Source organism: Dryobates pubescens, chromosome 1 (assembly GCF_014839835.1).
Source record: "Dryobates pubescens isolate bDryPub1 chromosome 1, bDryPub1.pri, whole genome shotgun sequence".
NCBI classification, from domain to species: domain Eukaryota; kingdom Metazoa; phylum Chordata; class Aves; order Piciformes; family Picidae; genus Dryobates; species Dryobates pubescens.
The window spans coordinates 33,139,286-33,167,272 of NC_071612.1; the positions used below are offsets into that span (position 1 = coordinate 33,139,286).

Genomic DNA, 27,987 nt, shown 5'->3' on the forward strand with positions numbered 1-27,987 from the left:
AATTGAGGAGCCTGGAACTGGACACAGGACTCAAGGGGTGGCCTAACCAGTGCTGAGCACAGGGCAGAATGACTTCCCTGCTCCTGCTGGCAACACCATTCCTGATGCAGGCCAGGATGCCATTGGCCTTCTTGGCCACCTGGGCACACAGATATTAGCTGTGGACAAGTGCTTTGAGAGTCAGGAGGAAAACAGGCAGCTCTTAGGTCTGGCCACAGCAGTGTCTGTAAAATGAAGCAGAAGTGCTGTGGAGTACATGCCAATCCCACACACTTTGAAATCAGATCTGCCTAGCAGACAGCTTTACATTTCACAGTTGGCCAGGCCCTCTTTAAAGCCATACTGCCACAGCATTAGTAATGCCTCTGCCTCATCAGACAATAGCCTGGAGTGGGAAATCCAGCCCAAGGAATAAGAGACTTCAGTCTCTGCAGCCATAGAGGAGACCCCGACCCATTAACCCTGCTCTTTGTGTCTTTCTGAACCTATTCACAGCAGAAACTAACACAGACTACAAAGCCCTGCTAAAGCCTCCAGAGCTCTCTAATGTGCCAACTGTGTTCTCCCTGGGATGGGACAGCCACTTACCACATTCTTGTAGAAGTAGTACAGCACCATGTTGGTGAGCCTGGTGGAACACCAGTGACCATGAACAAGCAGCAGCTTCCTGAGGTGTCTAAACTGAGAGATGGCAAAGTCACTTGCCATCACAGCCTGCAAAGCACACAGAGCAAGGGACATGTCATAGCCAAGCTGGTAAAGGTAAGCTTCTGGTGAGACCCCACCTGGAGCTCTGTGTCCAGTTCTGGAGCCTCTATTACAGGAAGGATCTGGAGGTGCTGGAAGGTGTCTAGAGAAGGGCCACGAGGATGAGCAGAAGGCTGGAGCTGCTCTGCTATGAGGACAGACTGAGGGAGTTGGGGCTGCTCAGTCTGGAGAAAAGAAGGCTCCCAGGAGACCTAATTGTGGCCTTCCAGTATCTGAAGGGGGCTCCAAGAAAGCTGGGGAGGGACTTTTGAGGGTGTCAGGGAGTGATAGGACTGGGGGGAATGGAAATAGAAGTGAGAAGATTCAGATTGGATGTTAGGAAGAAGTTGTTCCCTGTGAGGGTGGTGAGACACTGGCACAGGTTGCCCAGGGAGGTGGTGAAAGCCTCATCCCTGGAGGTTTTTGCAGCCAGGCTGGATGTGGCTGTGAGCAACCTGCTGTAGTGTGAGGTGCCCCTGCCCATGGCAGGGGGGTTGGAACTGGATCATCCTTGAGGTCCCTTCCAACCCTAACAACTCTATGATTCAGATACCGACAAGTAAGCAACCTACCTCCTGTTGGAAACCCTTGTTCTGTGTGCTTCTTGTCTCAGCCTCACTCAGATCTGAGCCCCTCCATACAACAACTTTCCACCAACACACAGCACAGGCTGGAACCTGGATGGCTGTCTTTACTACCACCACACAGCTGCACAGAAATCACTGGTGCTTGGGCTGTTTGTCTCTTGGCAGGACATGACCGATGGCAGTAAAGCTCTGCTGTTTGGAGTCTGAACCCCTGCAGCATTCAGCTCCTGGAAGAGTGCTAGGGCCTGGAGTGTAAGCTCAAGCTCTTGCCTGTGTATGGTAATGGACTGTGGAGCCACTGGGCCTCAAGGGTAAATTCTGGACAGATTTCAAAGGGAATCTGATGACATTTGCAGCTGTCTTTGTATACACTACCTGCATGCCTTCTTGGCCTGATATTCCCACACCAATGTCAGCCACCTGGATCATACTGACATCATTGGCACCATCCCCTACAGAAAAATGGAAGAGTTAAAATGCAAAGCTAACCTCTCTTATGTGGAATGCAGCCTGGAAGAAGCTTTGCTAGCAATCAGCACATTGAAAGGAGGGTGTCAGGAAAAGACAAACACAGCAGAACACCACAGAGCTGAAAGAAAAGCAATTCTGTGGCCAGAGAAATACAGCAGAACACCCCAGAGCTGAGAGAAAAGCATTTTGTGGCAGGGTGAGTAAGAGGAAAGCCTGACTGAAGTGAGCTATTGTCTCCACATGGACAGTAGCTGTTCCTTTTGGCAGAGGAAGCTGGTATGCTGAAACAGAAGATATGGGTGTTTTAACTCACTCTCCCTCCCTATTTTGGGGGGTTATGATGGAAAATGACAGGGAAAATCCCCTGCCCATAACATGGTGCACAACTGCTTCTCTTCTTGTTGCTTTAGGTTACCATGAGTAAGTCTATGGCCTCAAATGTGCCAGCTAGGAAGGTCAACAGCACTTTAGCTCAGAGATATCTAAGACTCCAAGGACCACCTTCCTTGTAAACCAAATTTTGTGCACCTCTGCTATAAGGACAGGCTGAGGGAGCTGGGGGTGTTCAGCCTGGAGAAGAGAAGGCTACAAGGAGACCTAATAGCAGCCTGCCAGTACCTGAAGGGGGCTACAAGAAGGCTGGAGAAAGACTGATTGCAAAGGCCTGCAGTGATAGCATGAGGGCTCCGAACTAGACAAGATCAGATTGAGATTGGATGTTAGGAACAAGTTCTGCACCATGAGGGTAGTGGAACACTGGAACAAGTTGCCCAGGGAGGTGGTTGAGGCCCCATCCCTGGAGATGAATATTCAAGGTGAGGCTCAAGAAGGCTCTGGGCAGCCTGATCTAGTTGAGGATGTCCCTGCTGACTACAGAGGGGCTTGGACTGGATGACCTTTGGGAGGTCCCTTCCAACCCAGACCATTCTGTGATTCTATGATTAACAAAAACATAGGAGAGAAGACACTGGCTTCCACTTCTTCTCAGAGGAAAGAAGATAAGCACAAGACTCACCTACAGCTAATGTCATTGCCTGTAGTTTACTCCTCACCAGTCTGACCAGGAGACTCTTCTGCAGAGGGGTGGCTTGGCAGCAGACCACAGCCCGACATTTTTCTGTGAGTTCCAAGAAAATATTCTGTAGGCTGTCATGAAGAACATGCTCTAAAGTCCTTCCATCAATAACCAGCCCTGCACTGAACCCTGGAGCTTGGGTGGAGGGACTTGCACAGACATTCCCGAGATGCTGGCTGGGACTTTTTTGGGCAGTATTATTCTTCTGGATGTCTTCAAGGATTTTGCTCATCACCAAGGCACAGGCATCCTAATTAGAGAGAAGAGAAAGGCAGCTTAGTAAGTACTGTTTTTCCCACCCCTGTACTCATCACTGGTTAGGTCACACCTTGAGTTCTGTGTCCAGTTCTGGGCTCTTCAATTTAAGAAGGACATTGAGACACTTGAACGTGTCCAGAGAAGGGCAACGAGGCTGGGGAGGGGTCTGGAGCACAGTCCTGTGAGGAGAGGCTGAGGGAGCTGGGGTTGCTTAGCCTGGACAAGAGGAGGCTCAGGGGACACCTTCTTGCTCTCTACAACTCCCTGAAGGGAGGTTGTAGCCAGATGGGGATTGGTCTCTTCTCCCAGGCAAGCAGCACCAGAACAAGAGGACATAGTCTCAAGCTGCACCAGGGAAAGTTTAGGCTGGAGGTGAGGAGAAAGTTCTTCCCAGAAGGAGTAACTGGCCATTGGAATGGGCTGCCCAGGGAGGTGGTGGAGTCCCCAGCTGGTTCCAAGCACCCAAAAGTAGACATCAAGTGCCACCCAAAACTGCAGCATGTTTATCTCAATTGCTCAAGGCCTCACCCAACCTGGCCTTGAACATCCCCAGGGAGGAGGCAGCCACAACCTCCCTGGGCGACCTATTCCAAGGTCTCACCACCCTCATACTGAAGAACATCTTCCTAAGATCTGGTCTAACCCTGCTCTCCCTCAGGTTCAAACCATTCCCCCTTGTCCTGTCTCCAGACACCCTGATGAAAAGTCCCTCTGCAGCCTTCCTGGAGGATCCCTTCAGGTATTGGAAAGCAGCTCTAAGGTCCCCCTGGAGAACTTCTCTTCTCCAGGCTGAACACCCCCAGCTCCCTCAGCCTGTCCTCAAAACTGCACCCAATGCAGTTGCTGGGTGGTGGGGAGAAGGTGGCTTCTTTTAGCCCTGATAAAGCCTGTTGGCAGATTGGTTCTCTTGAATCGAGGAAAACAACTCTCTGGGCATTCATGCCAGGCACGCAGGGCCGAGGGGATGCATTACACCAAAGCAGCACAAAACTGAATTTCAATAGAATTTGCCTGAGAATAATTCTTCACACTGCTTACATGCTGCAACCCACAGCCATATGAAAATTCTAAGAGCCCTCTGAAGCCTCTCTAACCTACCACAAAGAGAAATTAAGGCCTCTATTGAACTAGAAGAATTGATCATCATTGAGGGGGTTGTATATTAAGAACCAGATGTTGCAGATACATATAAAGGACTTAATATTCTGCCCTCCAGGAAGCAAAGCATCAGTTAGTTTGTTTGTTGTTTTGTGTTTTTTTTTCCCCCCAGTATTTTAATCTTCCCAGAAGTCCTGTGGTCTTTGGTGGGTTGGGAAAGCAGAGAACACTGGGGTTGTTTTCCTTCTGTCCTGCCCTGTGGTGCAGCCCTGGCTGAATTTTTAGCAAAGCAAAAAGCAGAAATAATAATCATAGAATAGTCATAGAATTGTTAGGGCTGGAAGGGACCACCAAGGATCATCTATTTCCAACCCCCAGTGCCCTGAGCCACATCCAGCCTGGTCTTAAAAATCTCCAGGGATGAGGCTTCCATCACCTCCTTAGGCAACTTGTTCCAGTGTCTCAGAGCCATAATAATAATAATGATAGTAATGATGATAATGATAATAATCATAATAATCCAAAATGAAGCCAAGTGTCATTTTCCACTCACCCTACTCTCTGACTTGAGAGTGAAGATTCTGTCATCTGGTTCCAGCAGCTTACAAGCAAAGGCAATGTTGACAGCTGTCTCTCTCTTGTCACCTGTCAGCATCCATATTTTCACCCCAGCTCTCCTCAAGGCCTGGATGGTGTCTGGCACTCCCTCCTGCAGCCGATCCTCGATGCCAGTGGCACCTTCGTGTGCACAAGCAGAAGGATTTAGTGCTGCTGGGTTTGCACAAGCAAAATGCTGTGAGAGGGACAGGACAAGGTGGTCCTCCCTGCCTATCCACATCCCAAAACAACAGGAGGGAGAGGGTTGGCCAAGTGACAGCTGTGGACTGAAAGCTATTCACAAGTTAAGTAAAACAGGAGCAAGTGGCTGAAATGCTGCCTGGCCAGTGAGCTTGCACACAGAACACACCCAAGGTATTTCTGAAACACCTAAGCCAAAATGTGTTTAATTCACAACATTGGTTGACCTAAGCTTGTCAGATGTCTGTCAAAATCTCTTGTTGAGGAAGAGTCCAAGTGCCAAGTTCTGTACTTTGGCCACAACAACCCCAGGCAGTGCTACAGGCTGGGGTCAGAGTGGGTGGAGAGCAGCCAGACAGAAAGGGACCTGGGGGTACTGGTTGACAGTAGGCTGAACATGAGCCAGCAGTGTGCCCAGGTGGCCAAGAAGGCAAATGGCATCCTGGCCTGCATCAGGACTAGTGTGGCCAGCAGGAGCAGGGAAGTCATTGTGCCCTGTACTCAGCACTGGTTAGGTCACACCCTGAGTCCTGTGTCCAGTTCTGGGCTCCTCAGTTTAAGAAGGACATTTGAGACACTTGAATGTGTCCAGAGAAGGGCAACAAGGCTGGGGAGGGGTCTGGAGCACAGCCCTGTGAGGAGAGGCTGAGGGAGCTGGGGTTGCTTAGCTTGGAGAAGAGGAGGCTCAGGGGAGACCTTCTTGCTGTCTACAACTACCTGAAGGGAGGTTGTCGCCAGGTGGGGATTGGTCTCTTCTCCCAGGCAAGCAGCACTAGAACAAGAGGACACAGTCTCAAGCTGTGCCAGGGGAGGTTTAGGCCAGAGGTGAGGAGAAAGTTCTTCCCAGAAAGAGTAATTTGCCATTGGAATGTGCTGCCCAGGGAGGTGGTGGAGTCACTGCCCCTGGAGGTGTTCCAGAGGGGACTGGATGTGGCACTTGGAGCCATGGTTTAGTTGTCAGGTGGTGTTAGGTATTAGGTAATAGGTTGGACTTGATGATCTCTGAGGTCTTTTCCAACCTGGTTGATTCTGTGATTCTGTGACCAGCGTGGCAATTCCTCCCTTCCACAGCTCTCTGTCCCAGCACCCATCATATGTGAGGCTGTTGGCAAACAACCCTCAGGGGCCTCCAGCTCTTCACAAGACCCTTTTAAGCCAACTTGTCTCTTTCTCATGGTTGTTCCAGCCCTTAGCAGCTGTGTGACACAGGCTTCTAGGCTTCTCACAACATTCCCACTCCTTCCTAACTCAGGCTACCCCAAACCTTCTTTTATGTATTACCTCAATACTTCCTGTTTCAAGGCCATCTTCCCTTCCTTATTCTCAGGGCTGCTCCAGGGTGAGTTCTCTGTACCTCTTGTCCCAAGCCCTCACTTTTCCACACCAAAATCTCCTTCTCTTACATCCTATTTTTTGCCACTGCTGCAAAGATCTCGCATTCATCATCAGAGTGTCTCCACTACTCATCTCTGTAGTACCTCCTGTCCCAGGTCCTTTCAATTCACAGCACTAAACTCTTGTGTTTTCACAGAATCACAGAATGGCTTAGGTTGGAAGGGACCTCAGAGATCATCTACTTCAACCTCCCTGCCAGGGGCAGGGACACCTCTCAACTAGACTCAATTGCTCGAGGCCTCACCCAACCTGGCTTTGAACATCCCCAGGGAGGAGGTAGCCACAACCTCCCTGGGCAGCCTATTCCAGAGTCTCACCACCTTGGTACTGAAGAACTTCTCCCTATGATCCAGTCTAAACCACTCTCCCTCAGCTTGAAACCATTGTCCCTTGTCCTTTCTCTAGACACCCTGATGAAAAGTCCCTCTGCAGCCTTCCTATAGAATCCCTTCAGGTATTGGAAGGCAGCTCTGAGGTCCCCCTGGAGAACTTCTCTTCTCCAGGTTGAACACCCCCAGCTCCCTCAGCCTATCCTCACATCAGAGGTGCTCCAGCCCTTGGATCATCTTTGTGGGCTCCTCTGGACTCACTCCAGCAGCTCTGTGTCCTTACACTGGGGACACCAGAACTGCATGCAGTATATGTGGTCTCAGCAGAGCAGACTCAAGATGCTGAAACCCCTCTCTTGCCCAGCTGCCAGCTGCCTGCTGGGCTGCATGAGGGCACTGCCAGCTCATGCTGAGCTTCTCATCAATCAACACCCCCAAGCCTCTTTCTTCAGAGCTATCCTCAACCCACTCTGCACCCAGACTGGATTTGTGCTCCTTTGTTGCCCTGCTGGCCACGCTTCTCTTGATGCCCAGCCAGCCTTGTGATTTGTCATTATCAGTTCATCTTCTTATTATGATGACACTTAAAACTTCTTGTGAGCACATTAAAAAAAAACCAAAACCAATAAATACACTTAAAAAAACCCCAACCAGTAAAACTTCCTGGTTTACAAAACCCAGAAGAGCAATAGCTGTCTTCAGAGTGCTTCATAACTAGGACCACACACATGCAAGATCTATGAACTCAGGAGTGACAATAACTTCTGGTTGTGTAGAAAGCTCTGTTCCACCAATTTTTAGTTTGAAGGAGAAAGAGGCTGAGGGGAGACCTCACTGATCTCTACAACTACCTGAAAAGGTGCTGTGGAGAGGCTGCTGGTCTCTTCTCACAGCTAATTAGTGATAGAACAAGAGAGAATGGCCTCAAGCTACAGCAGGGTAGGTTTAGACTGGACAGCAGCAAACATTTTTTCCCAGCAAGAGTGGTCAGGTATCAGAATGTGCTGCCCAGGGAGGTGGTGGAGTCACCAAGCCTGGGTGTGAGGTTTGGATGTGGTGCTTGGGGTTTAGGGGTGAACCTTGTAGAGTAGGGCTCTGGGTTGGACTTGGAGGTCCTGAGGGTCTTTTCCAACCTGAATGTTTCTGTGATTCTGTGATTTTGAAGTTAGCACAGCTCTCTGCAGGTAAATTCCTATTATGAACATCAGGAGGAGTCTCCTGGGAGTTAACAGCATTTTCTACTTACCCAGCAATGTTAGCCCAGTCTCCAGCCTCATGGCAGATTCCAGCAGCAGTGCCTCCCTGTTGTCAATACTGGTTTCCGCTAAGAAATGATGATTTAACCACTCTGCATATTCTGCATCACTCATCACCTACAGAGGGAGAGAAAACAAACAGCAATCCATTTCTGTTGGGTTTTCAGAGGTGCCTCAGAAGTGTCTGCCCAGTTACTTTTGCTTGCCACATACTGAACCTGCAAGCACAGTCCCTGGCAGTGCATTTACTTACTCCCCAACACATCCACAGGTTCGGTACAACTACCTGAAGGGAGGTTGTAGTCAGGCAGAGGTTGGTCTCTTCTCCCAGGCAACCAGTACCAGAACAAGAGGACACAGTCTCAGGCTGCGCCAGGGGAGGTTTAGGCTGGAGGTTAGGAGGAAGTTTTACACAGAGAGAGTGATTGCCCACTGGAATGGGCTGCCTGAGGAGGTGGTGGGGTCACCGTCGCTGGGGGTGTTCAGGGCGAGGCTTGACAGGGTGCTTGGTTGCCTGGTTTAGTTGATTAGGTGGTGTTGGATGATGGGATGGACAACCATGATCTTGAAGGTCTCTTCCAACCTGATCTATTCTATTCTATTCTATTCTATTCTATTCTATTCTATTCTATTCTATTCTATTCCATTCCATTCCATTCCATTCCATTCCATTCCATTCCATTCCATTCCATTCCATTCCATTCCATTCTCTTCCATTCTACAATGCTTCTAGTGTTAGACTACTTTGCCAGGCTTCACAAACCAGGCTACTCACCAGCACCCTGCAGGTTCCTGGAGCTGCCTGCCAGATTTTCATTCCAGGTCAGTGAGCACAGTGCACTCTCCCTACTGCTCTTTAATTGCAGCACTGACACAGAATCACTGCACAGCTGTGTACAGCTTGATGACTGTACAGCTACACAGCCTCCACTTTGCCTCGGTGTAAGGCTTTCTGAAGAGGTTTCTTGCCTGTTTCAATCCCTACGGAATTTCACTTCTGAGCAGCTTTGAATTTAAAATGGAATCTCAGAACATCACCAAAGTTTTGCAGCCAGAGCTTGTACCACTGCAAACTCTTTGTGATACCCAATCAAACTTCCTTTGTTTTATGTGTCTGGAACTCCAACCAAAGTAAGTCTCATTCAAAGAGACCTGCTCAGGACTTGTGAAGAGAACTCAGGCTGTTTGCCAAGCCCTGTTTCACAGTGAGACTATTAAGGTGCTTGGCATTCTAAAGTGGAATTGAATCACAGAATTGTTAGGGTTGGAAGGGACCTCAAGCATCATCTAGTTCCAACCTCCCTGCCATGGGCAGGAACATAGAATACATAGAATAAACCAGGTTGGAAGAGACCTTCAAGATCATCGCATCCAACCCATCAACCAATCCAACACCACCCAAACAACTAACCCACGGCACCAAGCACCCCATCAAGCCTTCTCCTGAACACCTCCAATGATGGTGACTCCACCACCTCCTCAGGCAGCCCATTCCAATGGGCAATCACTCTCTCTGTATAGAACTTCTTCCTAACATCCAACCTAAACCCCCCCTGGTGCAGCCTGAGACTGTGTCCTCTTGTTCTAGTGCTGCTTGCCTGGGAGAAGAGACTAACTCCCACCTGGCTGCAACCTCCCTTCAGGGAGTTGTAGAGAGCAAGAAGGTCTCCCCTGAGTCTCCTCTTCTCCAGGCTAAGCAACCCCAGCTCCCTCAGCCTCTCCTCACAGGGCTGTGTTCCAAACCCCTCACCAACTTCATTGCCCTTCTCTGGACATGCTCCAGCAAGTCAACCTCCTTCCTAAACTGAGGGGCCCAGAACTGGACACAGGACTCAAGGTGTGGCCTAACCAGTGCAGTGTACAGGGGCAGAATGACCTCCCTGCTCCTGCTGGCCACACTGTTCTTGATGCAGGCCAGGATGCCATTGGCCCTCTTGGCTGCCTGGGCACACTGCAGGCTCATGTTCAGCCTACCATTGACCAGCACCCCCACGTCCCTCTCTACCTGGCTGCTCTCCAGCCACTCTGACCCCAGCCTGTAGCTCTGCATGGGGTTGCTGTGGCCAATGTGCAGAACCCGGCACACTAGTTCAGGTTGCTCAGAGCCACATCCAGCCTAGCCTTAAAAACCTCCAGGGAGGAGGCTTCCAACACCTCTCTGGGAAACTTGGGCAATCAATTCTAAAGGAATGGATTCTAAAGGAATGGATTTGAGTCAGCTTAGAAATTCCTCTTGAAAGACACAAGGATAAAAAAATGTGGTAAAGAAGGGATTTGCTTAGAAGCAGCAATGTCTGCTCCATTAGTGATACCACTCAGGTTGGCATGTAAACACTCTAAGAAAATATATATTAGAATCATAGAATTGTTAGGGTTGGAAGGGACCTCAAGGATTGCCCAGTTCCAACCCCCCTGCCATGGGCAGGGACACCTCACACTACAGCAGGTTGCTCACAGCCACATCCAGCCTGGCTGCAAAAATCTCCAGGGATGAGGCTTGCACCACCTCCCTGGGCAACCTGTGCCAGTCTCTCACCACCCTCATGGGGAAGAACTTCTTCCTAGCATCCAATCTGAATCTACCCATTTCTAGTTTTGTTCCATTCCCCCCAGTCCTATCACTCCCTGGTACCCTCAAAAGTCCCTCCCCAGCTTTCTTGTAGCCCCCTTCAGATACTGGAAGGCCACAATTAGGTCTCCTCAGAGCCTTCTCTTCTGCAGACTGAACAGCCCTAACTCTCTCAGCCTGTCCTCATAGGAGAGGAGCTCCAGCCCTCCAGTCACCCTCTTGGCCCTTCTCTGGCCATGCTCCAGCAGGAGGGTATTAACAGGAATACCTTCTTAGCAATACAAAGGGTGCGCAGTCCTCTTCTGGCATAGGCATCCAAATGCTTCTGAGTTCTCTCTTTAATCTTTTGTTCTATTTCTGAATGATTAACACCTCCTGTCACATAAAAAGCACAGAGAGCAAAGTGAACATGCATTTTCTTAGGCTAAATTCAGTGGGAAAACTTTGAAGGTCTAAATCCATTTTAAAAGCACCAAGATGCCAACCTGAAAGCCTAAAAAGTCCCTCCCCAGCTTTCTTGTAGCCCCCTTCAGATACTGGAAGGCCACAGTTAGGTCTCCTGGGAGCCTTCTCTTCTCCAGACTGAACAGCCTGTCCTCACAGGAGGACATGATGTGCTTCACCAGCAAACAGATGAAGTTTCCATAACTATATTATGCAAACACTTGGCTCTTCTCATGAACCAGGCCATATGTTAGAATAGAATAGAATAGAATAGGAATAGAATAGGAATAGAGTAGAATAGAATAGGAATAGAATAGGCATAGGCATAGAATAAACCAGGCTTGAAAAGACCTTCAAGATCATCAAGACCAACCTATCACCCAACATCATCTAATCAACTAAACCATGGCACTAAGTGCCTCCTCACAGGGCTGTGCTCCAGACTTCTCCCCAGCTTTGCTGCCCTTTTCTGGACACCTTCCAGCAACTCAACATCTTTCCTAAACTGAGGGGCCCAGAACTGGAAGCAGTACCCAAGGTGACAACTGTACTGAAGAATGACAGAGGTGAGGCAGGAAGTAGAAGCTCTGCAGATACCTTCAGGTGCAGTTCTCAACAAGTCCATCATGACTGAGTCTGCCCCTTTGGTGTACACCACCACGCTGTTGGAGAGCGGATGCCGAACCACCACCGACATCCTCTTCCGCAGGGAATCGAAGGGCAGGATGTGCAAAAGCTGAAACGTTAGAGACCCCAGGCCTGCCAAGTCCACGGTGACTTGCTCTGGAGTCCTGGACTGTAAAACACATTTGTAAGCTCTAGCTGCATGAACCAAGGCAGCTTCGTCTGGGCTCTCAGCTTCATAACACAGCCTAGGCGTGGGAGGTGATGCCTGGGGTGAGGCAACGCAGCTGTGTTCCCCACCAGCAGCGAGAGTCCACACACCTCCTGCCTGAGGCACTTGGGGATGTTCTGGGCTGTCAGTGTGGTGAGGATCAGCAGCTCTTTGAGCAGTTCCATCCAAAGCAGGTGAAGCCAGTTTTGCTCTGAAAAGAGACAGTTTGCTCACAAAACTGGTTGGGCTTTCCGATGACGATGAGGAGGATTCTTTCATACTTGGAAGCGGAGAGGAGCTCTGTCTGCGGACTGACAACCTCTGGAACATCTGCCTGATTTCCTCAAGTGATTTGATTGGCATCCTACCCAGGGAGGCAAGTCTCATCTGGAACAGAACAGTTAGAGAGAGCATTTCTGTTAAATGCTTCATATTTTATTACATAAAAAAAGGAGAGAATGAAATCAAAGAGCTGAACTTAGAATCACAGAATGGTCTGGGTTGGAAGGGACCTCCAAAGGTCATAGAATCATAGAATCAGCCAGGTTGGAAAAGACCTCAGAGATCATCCAGTCCAACTTATCACCCAACACCTCGTGACTAACTAAACCACGGCTTCAAGTGCCACATCCAATCCCTTCTTGAACACCTCCAGGGATGGTGACTCCACCACCTCCCTGGGCAGCACATTCCAATGGCTACTTACTCTTTCTGGGAAGAACTTTCTCACCTCCAGCCTAAACTTCCCCTGGCACAGCTTGAGACTGTGTCCTCTTGTTCTGGTGCTGGTTGCCTGGGAGAAGAGACCAACGCCCACCTGCCTACAGCCACCCTTCAGGTAGTTGTAAAGATCAAGAAGGTCTCCCTTGAGCCTCCTCTTCTCCAGGCTAAACACCCCAGGTCATCCAGTCCAACCCCCTCTGCAGTCAGCAGGGACATCCTCCACTAGATCAGGTTGCCCAGAGCCCTGTCCAGTCTCACCTTGAATATCTCCAGGGATGGGGCCTCAACCACCTCCCTGGGCAACTTGTTGCAGTGTTCCACTACCCACATGGTGCAGAATTTGTTCCTAGCATCCAATGTAAACCTCTTCTCTAGTTTGAAACCACTGTCACCTTGTCCTCCCACTCCAGGCCTTTGTAAAACTTATCATGCAGCACAGTCAGAACTGGTGAAACCTGGAGCTGTGAAAATGTTACCTTGAAAGAAAATAATTCATATTTATGAAGCAGACAGTTCTGTCTTGAAATAAATGTTAGGTTGTGTGCTCTGAAAGACACAGGGCTCCCACTCCAGCCCATTAAACCAGGCAGCCAGGCAAATTCACTATACATTCAAGGTCAGACCACTTGAAGTCATACTGCAAAGTTTCCTTCAGATTATTACAGATATAAAACCTGGGCTTTCATACTTCTGGTGAAATTCTACCTCAATAGTCAGGCAACAGGTAAGGGCAGCCTCAGTTCCAGTGTTGTAGGAGTCTTCTAAGATTATTCCAACCTTTCAGCCAACAATAACCTATTTGTCAAGGTAACCTGAGTGGCACAGTATGCTTAAAGGAAGCTAGGGCACAGGTCTGGAAAGAGAGAGCTGGAATAAAGAAAATACCAAAACACAATTGCAAATTCACCCAGGAACAGACCATACACTGAAGCAAAAAACCATGGGAGCCAAGTTTTTCTCCACAGGAAAAACATTACCAGCATTATCTGAGACACAATAGCTCACTGCACTTGGTGGGTTTACAGCAGTTCCCTTCTTTCTGCCAGGACAAACCAGAAGAGGAGAAAGGGGAAGCTTGGCAAATGTCAGTTAATTGGTTTGTTGGGGTTTTTCTTTCCCTACAGGATCTCACTTATTTGTGGACATGGTCTGTATCAGGAACAGTGTGGCCAGCAGGAGCAGGGAAGTCATTCTGCCCTGTACTCAGCACTGGTTAGACCAGACTTTGAGTCCTGTGTCCAGCTCTGAGCCCCTCTGTTTAGGAAAGATGGTGAGATGCTGGAATATGTAAAGAGAAGGGCAACAAAGCTGGGGAGGGGTTTGGAGCACAGCTCTGTGAGCAGAGGCTGAGGGAGCTGGGGTTGCTTAGCCTGGACAAGAGGCGGCTCAGGGGAGACCTTCTTGCTCCCTACAACTCCCTGAAGGGAGGTTGTAGCCAGGTGGGGGTTGGTCTCTTCTCCCAGGCAAGCAGCACCAGAACAAGAGGACACAGTCTCAAACTGCACCAGGAGAGGTTTAGGATGGATGTTAGAAAGAAGTCCTTTCCAGCAAGAGAGATTGGCCATTGGAACGTGCTGCCCAGGGAGGTGGTGGAGTCACCATCACTGGAGGTGTTTAAGAACAGACTGGATGAGGCACTTGGTGCCATGGTTTAGTTGATTAGATGGTGTTGGGTGATAGGTTGGACTGGACGATCTCAAAGGTCTTTTCCAACCTGGTTAATTCTGTATTCTGTAAAGAGCCAAAAATAAAACTCTCTTACCTTCTGACGTGGCTGATTGGGGACTGAAACTACAACAGTGTTACAGATCGCCAGAGCAAGAAAGAAGTCAGTGATGTACATTGTCTCCCAAGAGAACTTGCTGGAGGCTTCTTCTGGTTGCTGATAGGAATCAGATGAAAACTGACTGAACTTCTCCAGCAGTTGTGTGTCTGGTACAACATCTGTCTCCTGTTGATGAAATGAGCAAAAGTATCCATTAGGGTGTAAGATTAACCTCATTCTCTGAAGGTTAAATCAGTTACAGGTGACTCATCATAGAATGGCTTAGGTTGTGGGGACTTCAGAGATCATCTACTTCAACCTCCTCACTATGGGCAGGGACACCTCTCAATGAGACTCAGCTGCTCAAGGCCTCATCCTTGGATGCCCCCAGGGAGGAAACAGCCACAACCTCCCTGGGCAGCCTATTTCAGGGTCTCACCACCCTCATACTGAAGAACTTTTTCCTAAGATCGAGTCTAAACATACTCTCCCTCAGCTTCAAACCATTGTGCCTTGTCCTGTCTCTAGACATCCTGATGAAAACGCCCTCTGCAGCCTTCCTGGAGGATCCCTTCAGGTATTGGAAGGCAGCTCTAAGGTTTTCCCAGAGACTTAATCTTCTCTAGGCTGAACAACCCCAGCTCCCTCAGACAGCTTCCTTCCTTTCAGATCTTGAGTTGGTTATTCCAGGAATTAGAGGAACATCCTGGTGTCTTCCCTGCCTTATGCTAGCCCAGGGAAAACTTCATGTCAGGCAGGTGAACAGCAGAGCCTTAGTTCATAGACACTTCAACAGAGATTAAATCTGATGAATGCTATTTAGAGACCTCCAGGTTCAGAGGCAGAGTTTTTAGCTCTTGTAACTTCCAAGAAATCATTGCCCACCTGGGTATTTCCTACTAAATCCATCAGAAAATGCTGGGAACCTCTAAAAAGAACTGCTATTATGATGAAGCTGATTACTCCAGCTGGATTAATCATGGAGTCACAGCAGCAAGGACCACAGCATAGATCTTTGTGACCCAACAAACATCTGTCATGTCTTCTGCAAGGAAGATGCAGCCAGGCACTCATGGGAAGCTCTGGTTTTGAGGGAAGAAAAAGCCCAGAGTTCTTAAATGAGAAGCACTCTGCTCAAATAGAGGTAAAAAAGATATTCCTTCAATGAGTTATTGCAAAAACACAGCATCAGAACCCACAGCTCTTACTTACAATGGGGCTGCTGAAAGCAACATGTCCTGGGTGGGAATCATCACCTGTTCCATCTTCCCTCCTTAATAATTGATTCAAAGACTTCCTCTTCAGAGGTTCATTCACAGGTGTACAGTTGTGCCCCTGGCATTTGGACACATGGGTTGAAGAGCCACACTGATGATCATTTGAAGAGCCACACTGATGATCAGCTGAAGCCTCATCCTCTGAATCCACTTCTTGATAGGATTCCAACCTCTTTGCTATGGAAAGGAAAACAAAATTACTGTTCCATCAGCAGAAAGAAACCTGGCTAAAGCACTGGCTGGGGCTTCAGGAAACACAACTTTAAAAGTAAGGAATATGGTATGTAGCTAAGAATAATCCACCACTTGTGAAAAATAAAACCCCCAACAAGCCAGCAACACTGGCTCCCTCCTTGGGATGCTGCACTTCAAGATCAGCACTCAGCTGGAGTGAATCCAGAAGCTGGGAGGAGTTCCAGACAACATGAGCTGCATGGAAACAAGTAAAGTTAACTGAATGTGCCTCCAGAAGGGAACATTGGAGCCAAAAGGGCACAGAAGGAGCCAATAATAATCATGACCTCAGAATACAGAATTAAACCAGGTTGGAAAAGACCTTTGAGATCATCAAGTCCAACCTATCACCCAACACCATCTAAGCAACTAAACCATGGCACCAAGTGCCTCATTCAGTCTCCTTTTAAGCACTTCCAGTGATGGTGACTCCACCACCTCCCTGGGCAGCACCTTCCAATGGTCAATTACTCTTTCTGGGAAGAATTTCTTCCTAACCTCCATCCTAAACCTCCCCTGGCACAGCTTGAAACTGTGTCCTCTTGTTCTGGTGCTGCTTGCCTGGGAGAAGAGACCAACCCCCACCTGGCTACAACCTCCCTTCAGGTAGTTGTAGAGAGCAATAAGGTCTCCCCTGAGCCTCCTCTTCTCCAGGCTAAACCACCAAGGGACAACTGAATGGAGAAAGGAAACAATTCTGGTTTCTGTGCACGCTGTGGGTAACAGAAGACACAATGGTCCTATATTGTGCTAAGGCAGACTCAGGCTAGATGTTAGCAGAACCTTGTCAGAGAAGAAATAGAGCAGAATGCCTGAGAAAGCAGTGAACTGGACACCTCTGGTGGTTCTGAATAAACAAAATTAATATTCATAGAGAATTACAGCAACAACTCTGCCTTAGGCCAAAGAAATGGGACCAGATCACATCCTGATACGTTTTTATCCTAGTTAGTTTATGATGCCATGCCAGTGGCTTGCCAAGTAGAGCTGCTAGCAGGAACCCACTGAATCTGTGTTTCTTATCCCTTCTGTTGGACTCTGCCTCCCACATTTGGGGAGTATTTAACTGAAAAGCAGGTATCAATAACAAAAATGTGTATTAACACCTCTGCACTGAGGATGCCACATCCAGCTGGCAGCCAGTCACTAATGGTGTCCCCCAGGGATCAGTGTTGGGCCCAGTCCTGTTCAGTACCTTTATTGATGATCTGGACGAGGCAATTGAGTCCACCATAAGTAAGTTTGAAGATGACACCAAGCTAGGGACAGGAATTGATCTGTTACATGGTAGGAGGTCTCTGCAGAGGGACTTTGACAGGCTGGACAGATGGGCAGAGTCCAACAGGATGGTATTTAACAAGTCCAAATGCCAGGTGCTGCACTTTGGCTACAACAACCCCATGCAGTGCTACAGGCTGGGGTCAGAGCGGCTGGAGAGCAGCCAGACAGAGAGGGGACCTGGGGGTACTGGTTGACAGCAGCTGAACATGAGCCAGCAGTGTGCCCAGGTGGCCAAGAAGGCCAATGGCATCCTGGCCTGCATCAGGAACAGTGTGGCCAGCAGGAGCAGGGAAGTCATTCTGCCCTGTACTCAGCACTGGTTAGGCCACACCTTGAGTCCTGTGTCCAGTCCTGGGCTCTTCAGTTTAAGAAGGACATTGAGACACTTGAACGTGTCCAGAGAAGAGCAACAAGGCTGGGTGGGGGGTTTGGAGCACAGCCCTGTGAGGAGAGGCTGAGGGAGCTGGGGTTGCTTAGCCTAGAGAAGAGGAGGTTCAGGGGAGATCTTATTGCTCTCTACAGCTACCTGAAAAATGGCCCCACTGTGAAGAGAGGTTTAGTGTCTCACCGTTTTCCTCATGGCAATACTCCTGGCCTGCAATGCTGCACCTCCGGAAAACCATCTTGTTTTCAGTGAGGGTTCCAGTCTTGTCAGAGAAGATGTACTGAATCTGGCCAAGGTCTTCAGCAATATTCAGTGCTCGACACTGGATTGTGGAGTCTGTTTTCTCGTGGTAAAAATCAATGTCATTCTGGATCAAATAAATCTGTCCCAATTTGACAATCTCAATTGAAACGTAGAGTGAAACTGGGATCAAGACCTACCAAAATAAAACAGGGGAGGTTAGACAAAACCAAACTCTTTGGCCACTTACAAACATGAAGTAGCTCCACTGAAGCTGAAGAGTGACTTCAAGGAGCCAGCAGTGTGCCCAGGTGGCCAAGAAGGCCAGTGGCATCCTGGCCTGCATCAGGAACATTGTGGCCAGCAGGAGCAGGGAAGTCATTCTGCCCTGTACTCAGCACTGCTTAGGTAACACCCTGAGTGCTGTGTCCAGTTCTGGGCCCCTCAATTTAAGAAGGACATTGAGACTCTTGAATGTGTCCAGAGAAGGGCAATGAGGCTGGGGAGGGGTCTGGAGCACAGCCCTATGAGGAGAGGCTGAGGGAGCTGGGGGTGCTTAGCCTGGAGAAGAGGAGGCTCAGGGGAGACCTTATTGCTCTCTACAACTACCTGAAGGGAGGTTGTAGCCAGGTGGGGGTTGGTCTCTTCTCCCAGGCAACCAGCACCAGAACAAGAGGACACAGTCTCAAGCTGCACCAGGGAAAGTTTAGGCTCAAGGTGAGGAGAAAGTTCTTCATAGAAAGAGTAATTGGCCATTGGAATGTGCTGCCCAGGGAGGTGGTGGAGTCACCATCCCTGGAGGTGTTCGAAACAGGATTGAATGTGGCACTAGAAGCCATGGTTTAGTTGTCATGAGGTGTTGGGAGGTAGGTTGGACTTGATGATCCCTGAGGTCTTTCCCAACCTTATTGATTCTATGCTAGGAGAATATGTCCCGTGTTTAAAGGAGAGCAAAGTTACCTGTAATAAAATAATCATTGTCCAGAACATATTGAACCCTGCTAGTGCTGGAGGAATCAATTTTCCACCTGGCTCAGGGATGTTAAAAAAGGGTATTTCTGAATACCTACTTAACCACATTCCATGGCCTGGAAAACAAGAACAAGATAAAGTGAATCAGTTCAGGGTGATGGTGGTAGATGTTATAGGCTCTGTAGTTCTCTCTAAGGTTTTAAACTACCATTTTTCCTCTTGAGTTCCCTAATGGGAACCTCATTAAAATTAAGTATCAATGAAGAAATACCTTCTATGCATTTCTAGCAACAGCACATCTATACAGCATATCTCTGAACTAAAGGAATAAAGGGAGAAAGGAGTGAAGGAGTCAAGGAATAAAGGAGTGGAGGGATAAAGGAGTGGAGGGATAAAGGAATAATGGAATAATGGAGTAAAGGAATAATGGAGTAAAGGGATAAAGGAGTAAAGGGATGAAGGAGTAAAGGGATGAAGGAGTAAAGGGATAAAGGAGTAAAGGGATAAAGGAGTACCAACTACATTTGGTAAACATTCCTTCTTTTTCCTCCTAAAAACAGCTCTGGCAAATAATTGTATTATCCTTGCTTGTCTAGGTTTCAGTTAACCTGTGAACACTGTGCCATCATTATGAAATGTAGTCTCAGGTTTTTAAACATCTTTTGAACATCTTTCTGATTTGTCACAGAAGTTAACCCCGATTAGACCAACTCAAGCTCACTATGTGATCAAGCCCTAAAATCTCAAGACTCCAGTCTCCCCACAATGCTGTGCATGCACCTTGTGTCACCTAGAACAGTCCCAAGAGAAAGCAGGAGTTTTGCAGAGCAGTTAGCAACAGAAAAGAGAAATGAATCAGACCAAAGAACATGCACTAGGAACACACCTCCTGACCACACTCCAGATGACCACACGAACCGAAACCCGGCAGCATCCCCAGCTGCCGGGGAGTCAGACATGGACAAAGGCAGTTCCTGAGATGGGCTGTTATAATCAATCAGGCCCAAATGAAAACACTAAGCACTGTAGGCTGAGAGAGGCAAGCAGCAGGAGTCTGCCAGTTCCCACTTACCTATTGCACCAGTCAAACACATCAAAATCAGCAGCAGAACACACCAAAGAATATCAGAGTTCACCTTCCTCTCCAGTTTGCTGCGCTTGTAATGAGGGCCACTGTTGTTCAGCATGGCTTTGGTTTCATGACCTGGAACACAACACAGGCTGGAATCCACCCAGAGCAGGCACCAGAACCACCAGTGCTTTGTATTTCTACAGCTCTGGGAAATGGGATGTTTCTGTTAACTGGTATTTGAACAGAGATTACAGAGTACTGGAGTACTGCATCCAACTCTGGAGCCCTCAATACAGGAAAGACATGGACTTGATGGAGCAGATCCAGAGGAGAGCCATGAAAATGATCAGGGGAGTTGGAGCACCTCTGATGAAAATATAGGCTGAGGGAGCTGGGATTGTTAAGCCTGGAGAAGAGGAGGCTATGGGGAGACCTAATAGCAGCCTGCCAGTACCTGAAGGGGGCCTAAAAGAAGGATAGAGATGGACTATTTACAAGGCCTGGATTGATAGGACGTGGAGCAATGACTTCAAACTAGTGAAGAGCAGATTTAGATTGGATGTTAGGAATATGTTCTGCACCATGAAGGGGGTGGAACACTGGAACAGGTTGCCCAGGGAGGTGGTTGAGGCCCCATCCCTGGAGATATTCAAGGTGAAGGCTGGACAGGGTTCTGGGCAACTTGATTAGTTGAGGATGCCCCTGCTGACTGCAGAGGGGGCTGGACTGGATGACCTTTGGAGGTCCCTTCCCATACAGACCATTCTATGACTCTATAAGAGCAAACTCCCTGCTCCTGCTGGCCACGCTATTTCTGATGCAGGCCAGGATGCCACTGGCCTTCTTGGCCACCCGAGCAGAACACAGGTGGCCTCATCAACCATCAGACATGTCAGTTCTTTACACTGTTAGAATAGAAATAAACTTAATCCAGACATAGAATCATAGAATTGTCAGGGTTGAAAGGCACCTCAAAGACCATCCAGTTTCAACCCCCTTGCCATGGGCAGGGACACCTCACACTACAGCAGGATGCTCACAGCCACATCCAGCCCGGCCTTAAAACACTCCAGGCATGAGGCTTCCACCATCTCCCTGGGCAACCTGTGCCAGTCTCTCAGTGTATCCTTAACTTTTCTAGCTAGAAGCAGCTGCCTTCTGTGGGATTCAAACTTTTACTCTTCTAATTTCCTTTTGCAAGATAACTGTTTCTTTGGACACATAGAATCAGAGAATGCTAGGGATTGGAAGGGACCTCTGGAGAGCATCAAGTCCAGCCCCCCTCCTAAAGCAGGACCACCTAGGGCAGGTCACACAAGAACTCATCCAGGTGGGTTTTGAAAGTCCCTAGAGAAGGTGACTCCACAACCTCTCTGAGCAGCCTATTCCAGTCCTCCATCACCCTTACAGCAGAGAAGTTTCTCCTCATGTTGAGGTGGACCTTCCTGTGTTCCAGCTGGTATCCATTGCCCCAAAGTCTATCCTGTTTGCAGGGCAAGCTGTGTCAGGCAGGGTGGCTCACTGACCTGCATATACCACTATGCCTACAACAGCCTCTGTGTTTCTCACAGTGCATCCTCGGAGCAGCAAGTTCTCCTTGCTGAGGCCCACTCGGTCCTTGTTTGAATGCTCACTGGAAAACAAACAAACAAAGCACATGACTTCAGCTATAGGACTCCAGTAGTTACCAGACAAGCTTTGCAAAACCAGAGAGGCTGGGGAGCAGCCAGGAAGAGAGGGACCTGGAGGTACTGGTTGATAGTAGGCTGAACATGAACCAGCAGTGCGCCCAGGTGGCCAAGAAGGCCAATGGCATCCTGGCCTGAATCAGGAACAGCATGGCCAGCAGGAGCAGGGAAGTCATTCTGCCCTGTACTCAGCAGTGGTTAGGCCACACCTTGAGTCCTGTGTCCAGTTCTGGGCTCCTCAATTTAGGAAAGATGTTGAGTTGCTGGAATGTGTCCAGAGAAGGGCAACAAAGCTGGGGAGGGGTTTGGAGCACAGCCCTGTGAGGAGAGGCTGAGGGAGCTGGGGTTGCTTAGCTTGGAGGGGAAGAGGCTCAGGGGAGACCTTATTGCTGCCTACAATCATATTAAGGGAGGTTGTAGCCACTCTGATCAAATAGAGGGAGCCCTCTTTTCCTCAGGCTGGACAGCCCCAGTTCCCTTAGCCTATCCTGAGAACAGAGGTGGATCATATCAGTGGCCCTCCTCTGGGCTCACTCCACCTGCTCTGCATATTTACAACTTGAATAACAACCAAACAACTTTTAAATTGTTTTAATTTTTGAAAGCCAGAAATTTATGAGTTAAAAAAAAAAAAAAAGAAAAAAAAAAGAAATCCATTTACTTCAAGACCTGGTTAATCAACAGAACTTTGCATTTTGCCTAGCCTGTGGTGTATACAGGCCATGGCCCAGACCAAACACCAAATGCTATTTAGAGCAGACTGGAAACAGCCTGAACTACAATGCTGAAAATATTCAATGGAAACTAAAAACCAACAGTGGGCGTTCCCTGTTCACTACCTGCTGCTCAGAAAGCCCTTCTGGAGCTCCATCTGCTGGGCTGCACTCAGAAATGTGCTGGCTTCTTCACACACTGCCACTAGTTCTTCAAGCAAACACTGCAAGCTCTCTGAAGATCAGGTAGGGCACCAAAGCAAATGACAATACTTTGAACAGCCACCAAGCCTACTGTGGCAGTTTTAGGCTGTGCCTAGGAAAAGTTTTCTACAGATTGAGTAGGAAAGTGGTAGAAATAAATAAATTACCATTGGATGCAAAAGGAAAATGATGATAAGGGCTAACTAATCCCATTGGTCTGAAACTGCCTGAAGGGAGGTTGTAAACAGGTGGGGGTTGGTCTCTTCTCCCAGGCAACCAGCACCAGAACAAGAGGACACAGTCTCAAGCTGCACCAGGGGAAGTTTAGGCTGGAGGTGAGGAGAAAGTTCTTCCCAGCAAGAGAGATTGGCCATTGCAATGTGCTGCTCAGGGAGGTGGTGGAGTTACCATCCCTGGAGGTGTTCAAAAAAGAATTGGATGTGGCACTTGGAGCCATGGTTTAGTTGTCAGGAGGTGTTAGGCATTAGGTAATAGGTTGGACTTGATGATCTCTGAGGTCCAACCCTGCTTGATTATAGAATCAAGCTTGCTTCTATGATTCTATGATTCATTTGCTTTCCATCTGAGCTAGTCTGGCAATTTCCTTTCTGGGGAGGGGGCAATTTCAAGCCACCACAGCTACTTACACAAAGCCGCGGAAGCGATTGAGGTCGTCGTTAGGACTTTCACATTCGATTCTACTGGAAAAGTTTTCTGGATCAATTTCAGAAGCCTAAAGCCACAGGAGAAAAAAAAACAAAGGGAAAAAAAAAAGACAAAAAAAGAAATAAGTCCAGAGAACTCACACAAAATATGATAAAAAAATACAAAATCCTACATTCCTATTTATAAAAGCCATAAATAACATCTGGAAAGCGAAGGTCTCCCCACAGTTTTGGGTTGTATCATGATAGAGAAAAAATAAATGAGGCACCACCTCCTCTGAAAGCAGAGTCTCTTCCTGACAGCCATTGTCTCCCATGCCATGATCAAAGTGCTGACTGTGCTAACACAAAGCAAGCAGGCAGGATGATATTTGAGCCTTACCAGTACCAAAGAAAGAGATGTTATGAAAGATTCGTAGCCAGGTGGGGGTTGGTCCCTTCAGGTAGTTGTAGAGAGCAAGAAGGTCTCCCCTGAGCCTCCTCTTCTCCAGGCTAAGCAACCCCAGCTCCCTCAGCCTCTCCTCACAGGGCTGTGCTCCAGACCCCTCCCCAGCTTTGTTGCCCTTCTCTGGACACCTTCCAGCATCTCAACATCTTTCCTAAACTGAGGGGCCCAGAACTGGACTTTCATCACTATAAGCAGACAATTATCACCTGCTCTGAATATCCTCTCACCACCTGCCTCTGCTTCAGGTTGGTTTCTCCATCAAGGCCTGCAGTTTCAATGTAACAGATGCCATCCAGGTCAGTAGAGTACAACAGCACCATGTCAGCAGGAATGATCTCGTTACGGGAAAGCCGGATGAAGTCTCCAACGTTGACATTTTTCCAGCGTTTATCTATGTATTTCTTCTCCTTCCTGGAAGAGAGATTAAAAACAGCCACTTCTTAAAACTGCATAAACTGAAAGCTCAGAGAAACACACTGTTACTAGAAAAATCACTCTAAATAGTTAAGTTATGCTTCCAAGTCATTAAAATCGACCTCTGATGAGTGAGTCTATTAGCTCAAGGTGAGTACAAATCAGAGAATCATAAAATCATAGAATCAATAAGGTTGGAAAAGACCTCAAAGATCATCAAGTCCAATCTGTCACCCAACACCTCCTGACAACTAAACCATGGCTTCAAGTGCCACATCCAATCCTTTTTTGAACACCTTCCGGGATGGTGACTCCACCACCCCCCTGGGTAGCACATTCCAATGGCCAACAACTCTTTCTGGGAAGAACTTTCTCCTCACCTCCAGCCTCAACTTCCCCTGGCACAGCTTGAGACTGTGTTCTCTTGTTCTGGTGCTGGGTGCCTGGGAGAAGAGACCAACCCCCACCCGGCTACAACCTCCCTTGAGGGAGTTGTAGAGAGCAATAAGGTCTCAGAATAAGGTCTCACAGAATCAGCCCTGGGGTCTGAGCCCTGGTTTTCTGGGAATTACATTCTAGACACTCTCCCAGAATAATTTTATATAAAACTCATTCCACTTGCTTTCACAGAATGGCTTACGTTGGAAGAGATTTTAGAGATCATCTAATCCAACCTCCTCACCATGGGCCAGGATGCCTGTCTAAACCAGACTTGGCTGCTCAAGGCCTCATCCAACCAGACCTTCAACATTCCAAGGAAAGAGGCAGCCACAACCTCCCTGGGCAGCCTCTTCCAAAGTCTCACCACCCTCATACTGAAAAACTTCTTCCTAAGCTCAAATCTAAACCTACTCTCCCTCTGCTTCAAACCATTGTCCCTTGTTCCTGTCTCCAGACACCCTGATGAAAAGTCCCTCTGCAGCCTTCCTGGAGGATCCCTTCAGGTACGGGAAGGCAGCTCTAAGGTCTCCCCAAAGTCTTCTACAGGCTGAACAACCCCAGCTTCCTCAGCCTGTCTTCATAGCAGAGGTGCTCCAGCCCTTGGATCATCTTTGTGGCCTCCTCTGGACTCACTCCAACAGCTCTGTGTCCTTCTTATTTTGGGGACACCAGAACCAAACACACTATTGGAGGTGGGGTCTCACCAGAGCAAAAAGGCAGAATCCCCTCTCTTGCTCTGCTGGCCACACTCCTCTTGCTGCAGCCCAGCACACAGTTTGCCTGCTGGGCTGCATGAGTGCACTGCTGGCTCATGGTGAACTTCTCATCAAACAACACCCCCCAGTCTCTTTCTTCAGAGCTACTCTCAGCCCACTCTGCACCCAGCCTGGATTTGTGCCTTCCAACCCTTCCAACATAAGTAACTGTATAATTCCATGAGTATCCAGAACGCAAAGCAAAAGAGTCTATTTACAAACAACTTTGTCACCCAGAATCAAAACATAAACCAGAAAGGCTTGTGTCTCTCACCTGCTATAAACTTTGGTTACCAAGTTGTTTATCTGTTTATCCATTTTGTACCTTGAGTAATCTTCCAGACCATCTTTCACTGCAATGATTGTCAGAACTGCTACTAGAGGTAGCATTGTAATTTCTTTTTGGAAGGCTTCAACCAGAGGAACCCAATTTAGGACAACTAGAAATAGGAAATACAAGTTGGCAACTCTGAAACAAAGAGAAAATACAGGAGTTAGCTGTGCTAGCAGTCATCTTTATCCCTCCACTTCATGCTATATAAACACTTCAGTTAGCAGCAATTTATCTTTTCTTCACCCCAACTGCAGCTATGAAAATCCTGCTGCAGGATGCTGTGTGGCAGTGTTGCAAAAAGTAAGGGATCTTTCAATAATCCCTTATATTGTCTAAAGTATATTGTATAATGTATAAATTGCATGTAAATTTATATAACTATTGTGTAATTTTAATATATATTTATTATATAAATTACATTTTATAATATATAACTTTTATATCATTGAAGCATAGAATTGTCAGGGTTGGAAGGGACCTCAAGGATCAGTCAGTTCCAACCCCACTGCCATGGGCAGGGACACCTCACACTACAGCAGGTTGCTCACAGCCACATCCAGCCTGGCTGCAAAAACCTCCAGGCATGAGGCTGCCACCACTTACCTGGGCAACCTCTGCCAGTGTCTCACCACCCTCATGGGGAACAACTTCTTCCTAACATCCAATCTCAATCTAACCATTTCTAGTTTTGTTCCATTCCCCCCACTCCTATCACTCCCTGACACCCTCAAAAGTCCCTCCCCAGCTTTCTTGTAACCCCCTTCAGATACTGGAAGGCCACAAGAAGGTCTCCTGGGAGCCTTCTCTTCTCCAGACTGAACAGCCCCAACTCCCTCAGTCTGTCCTCATAGGAGAGCAGCTGCAGCCCTCTGCTCGTCCTCGTGGCCCTTCTCTGGACACCTTCCAGCACCTCCAGATCCTTCCTGTCCTAGGGACTCCAGAACTGGACACAGTACTCCAGGTGGGGTCTCACCAGAGTGAAGTAGAGGGGGAGAATCACCTCCCTTGACCTGCTGGCTATGCTTCTCTTGCTGCAGCCCAGGCTCTGGTTGGCTCTCTGGGCTGCAAGTGCTCAGTGCTGGCTCATGTTGAGCTTCTCATCTACCAGCACCCCCAAGTCCTTTTCTTCAGGGCTGCTCTCAAGCCAGTCCCTGCCCAGCCTATATCAGTGCTTGGCATTGCCCCAACTTAGATTCAGGGCCTTGCACTTGGTCTTGTTGAGTCTCATGAGGTTGTCATCAGCTCACCTCCCCAGCCTGTCAAGGTCCCTCTGGATGGTATCCCTTCCCTCCAGCTGCACCACACAGCTTGGTGTCATCAGCTAACTTGCTGAGGGTGCACTCAATGCCACTGTCCATGGCACCAACAAAGATGTTAAACATGACTGGTCCCAGTACTGACCCCTGAGGGACTTCACTTGTCACTGGCCCTCACTTGGACATGGACCCGTTGACAGCCACCCTTTGGGTGCAGCTATCAAGCCAGTTCTGTATCCACTGAATGATCCATCCATGGAAGCCATCCTGCACCAAATGATCAGCTCAGCACTCAAGAGCCAACACTGACTGGCGCTGAAGAGACTCTGGCCAAACAACACAGACCTTTCCAGCAGGAACAGGCAAGTTGGGAGGAAGAACACTTTTCTACCAGCTGTCCATACAGCAGCACGCCTTGAAATGAAAGGGTCCCACTTGAGTAGAATTATCCCAACGAAAAAATCAGTTGATTACCTGTGGAACTGTTCAAACAAATTCCGTGGTAAAAAATTCAGCAGCGTGTACTTCGTGGTCCGGATTTTGTTGTTCATGTACAGTTTGGATACCTTTTCATACTCTTCCTTAAAATGCCCCAAGCAGGGTATCACTATCCTGTGCTTGCCAAGAGGTTTTGATGATTGATAGCACTTGTTATTTGAATTGCTGCTGCTGCTGCTGCCTTCTCCACCCTCTGCAGATATCAGTCGCTGCCAGCGGTACCGTGCCCAGCGAATGGGATCTGCCATTGTGCCTGACACGTCCTCTAGGCCAAGGAGGGTCCTCTACCTAGAAGCAAGTTAAAACACATGTTGAGATAAGCAATAATTCTTCAAAGATTCTTTCAAATGAAAGGTCAGGTGCCAGGTGCCACACATTGGCCACAGCAACCCCATGCAACGCTCCAAGCTGGGGACAGAGTAGCTGGAAAGCAGCCAGCCAGAAAGGGACCTGGGGTTGCTGGTTGACAGCAGCTGAACATGAGCCAGCAGTGTGCCCAGGTGGTCAACAAGGCCAATGGCATCCTGTCCTGAATCAGGAACAGTGTGGCCAGCAGGAGCAGGAAGGTCATTCTGCCCTGTACTCAGCACTGGTTAGGCCACACCTTGAGTCCTGTGTCCAGTTCTGGGCCCCTCAATTTAAGAAAGATGTTGAGATACTTGAACAAGTCCAGAGAAGGGCAACAAGGCTGGGGAGAGGTCCTCCTCTGGACCTCTTGTCTTTCTTGTGTTTTAGGTCCCATAACTGGACACAGTACTCC

The 27,987-nt window shown here is 48.4% G+C and overlaps 1 protein-coding gene across 1 annotated transcript in view; it reads right to left on the reverse strand.

Moving 5' to 3' along the window:
• Positions 1-27,987, reverse strand: part of ATP10D (ATPase phospholipid transporting 10D (putative)) — a 45,416-nt gene that overhangs the window by 4,449 nt on the left and 12,980 nt on the right. Inside the window, exons 2-18 of the mRNA XM_054163627.1 lie at positions 27,204-27,515; positions 25,414-25,608; positions 23,736-23,940; positions 23,064-23,149; positions 21,338-21,444; positions 19,812-19,943; positions 18,728-18,855; positions 17,711-17,963; positions 15,563-15,804; positions 14,348-14,536; positions 11,625-12,249; positions 10,852-10,958; positions 8,005-8,131; positions 4,790-4,974; positions 2,821-3,130; positions 1,710-1,786; positions 589-714 (exon numbers count right to left, since the gene is read on the reverse strand). Coding sequence (XP_054019602.1) covers positions 589-714; positions 1,710-1,786; positions 2,821-3,130; positions 4,790-4,974; positions 8,005-8,131; positions 10,852-10,958; positions 11,625-12,249; positions 14,348-14,536; positions 15,563-15,804; positions 17,711-17,963; positions 18,728-18,855; positions 19,812-19,943; positions 21,338-21,444; positions 23,064-23,149; positions 23,736-23,940; positions 25,414-25,608; positions 27,204-27,475 — 3,366 coding nt within the window. The 5' untranslated portion in view covers positions 27,476-27,515. The remainder of the gene's footprint in view (positions 1-588; positions 715-1,709; positions 1,787-2,820; positions 3,131-4,789; positions 4,975-8,004; positions 8,132-10,851; positions 10,959-11,624; positions 12,250-14,347; positions 14,537-15,562; positions 15,805-17,710; positions 17,964-18,727; positions 18,856-19,811; positions 19,944-21,337; positions 21,445-23,063; positions 23,150-23,735; positions 23,941-25,413; positions 25,609-27,203; positions 27,516-27,987) is intronic.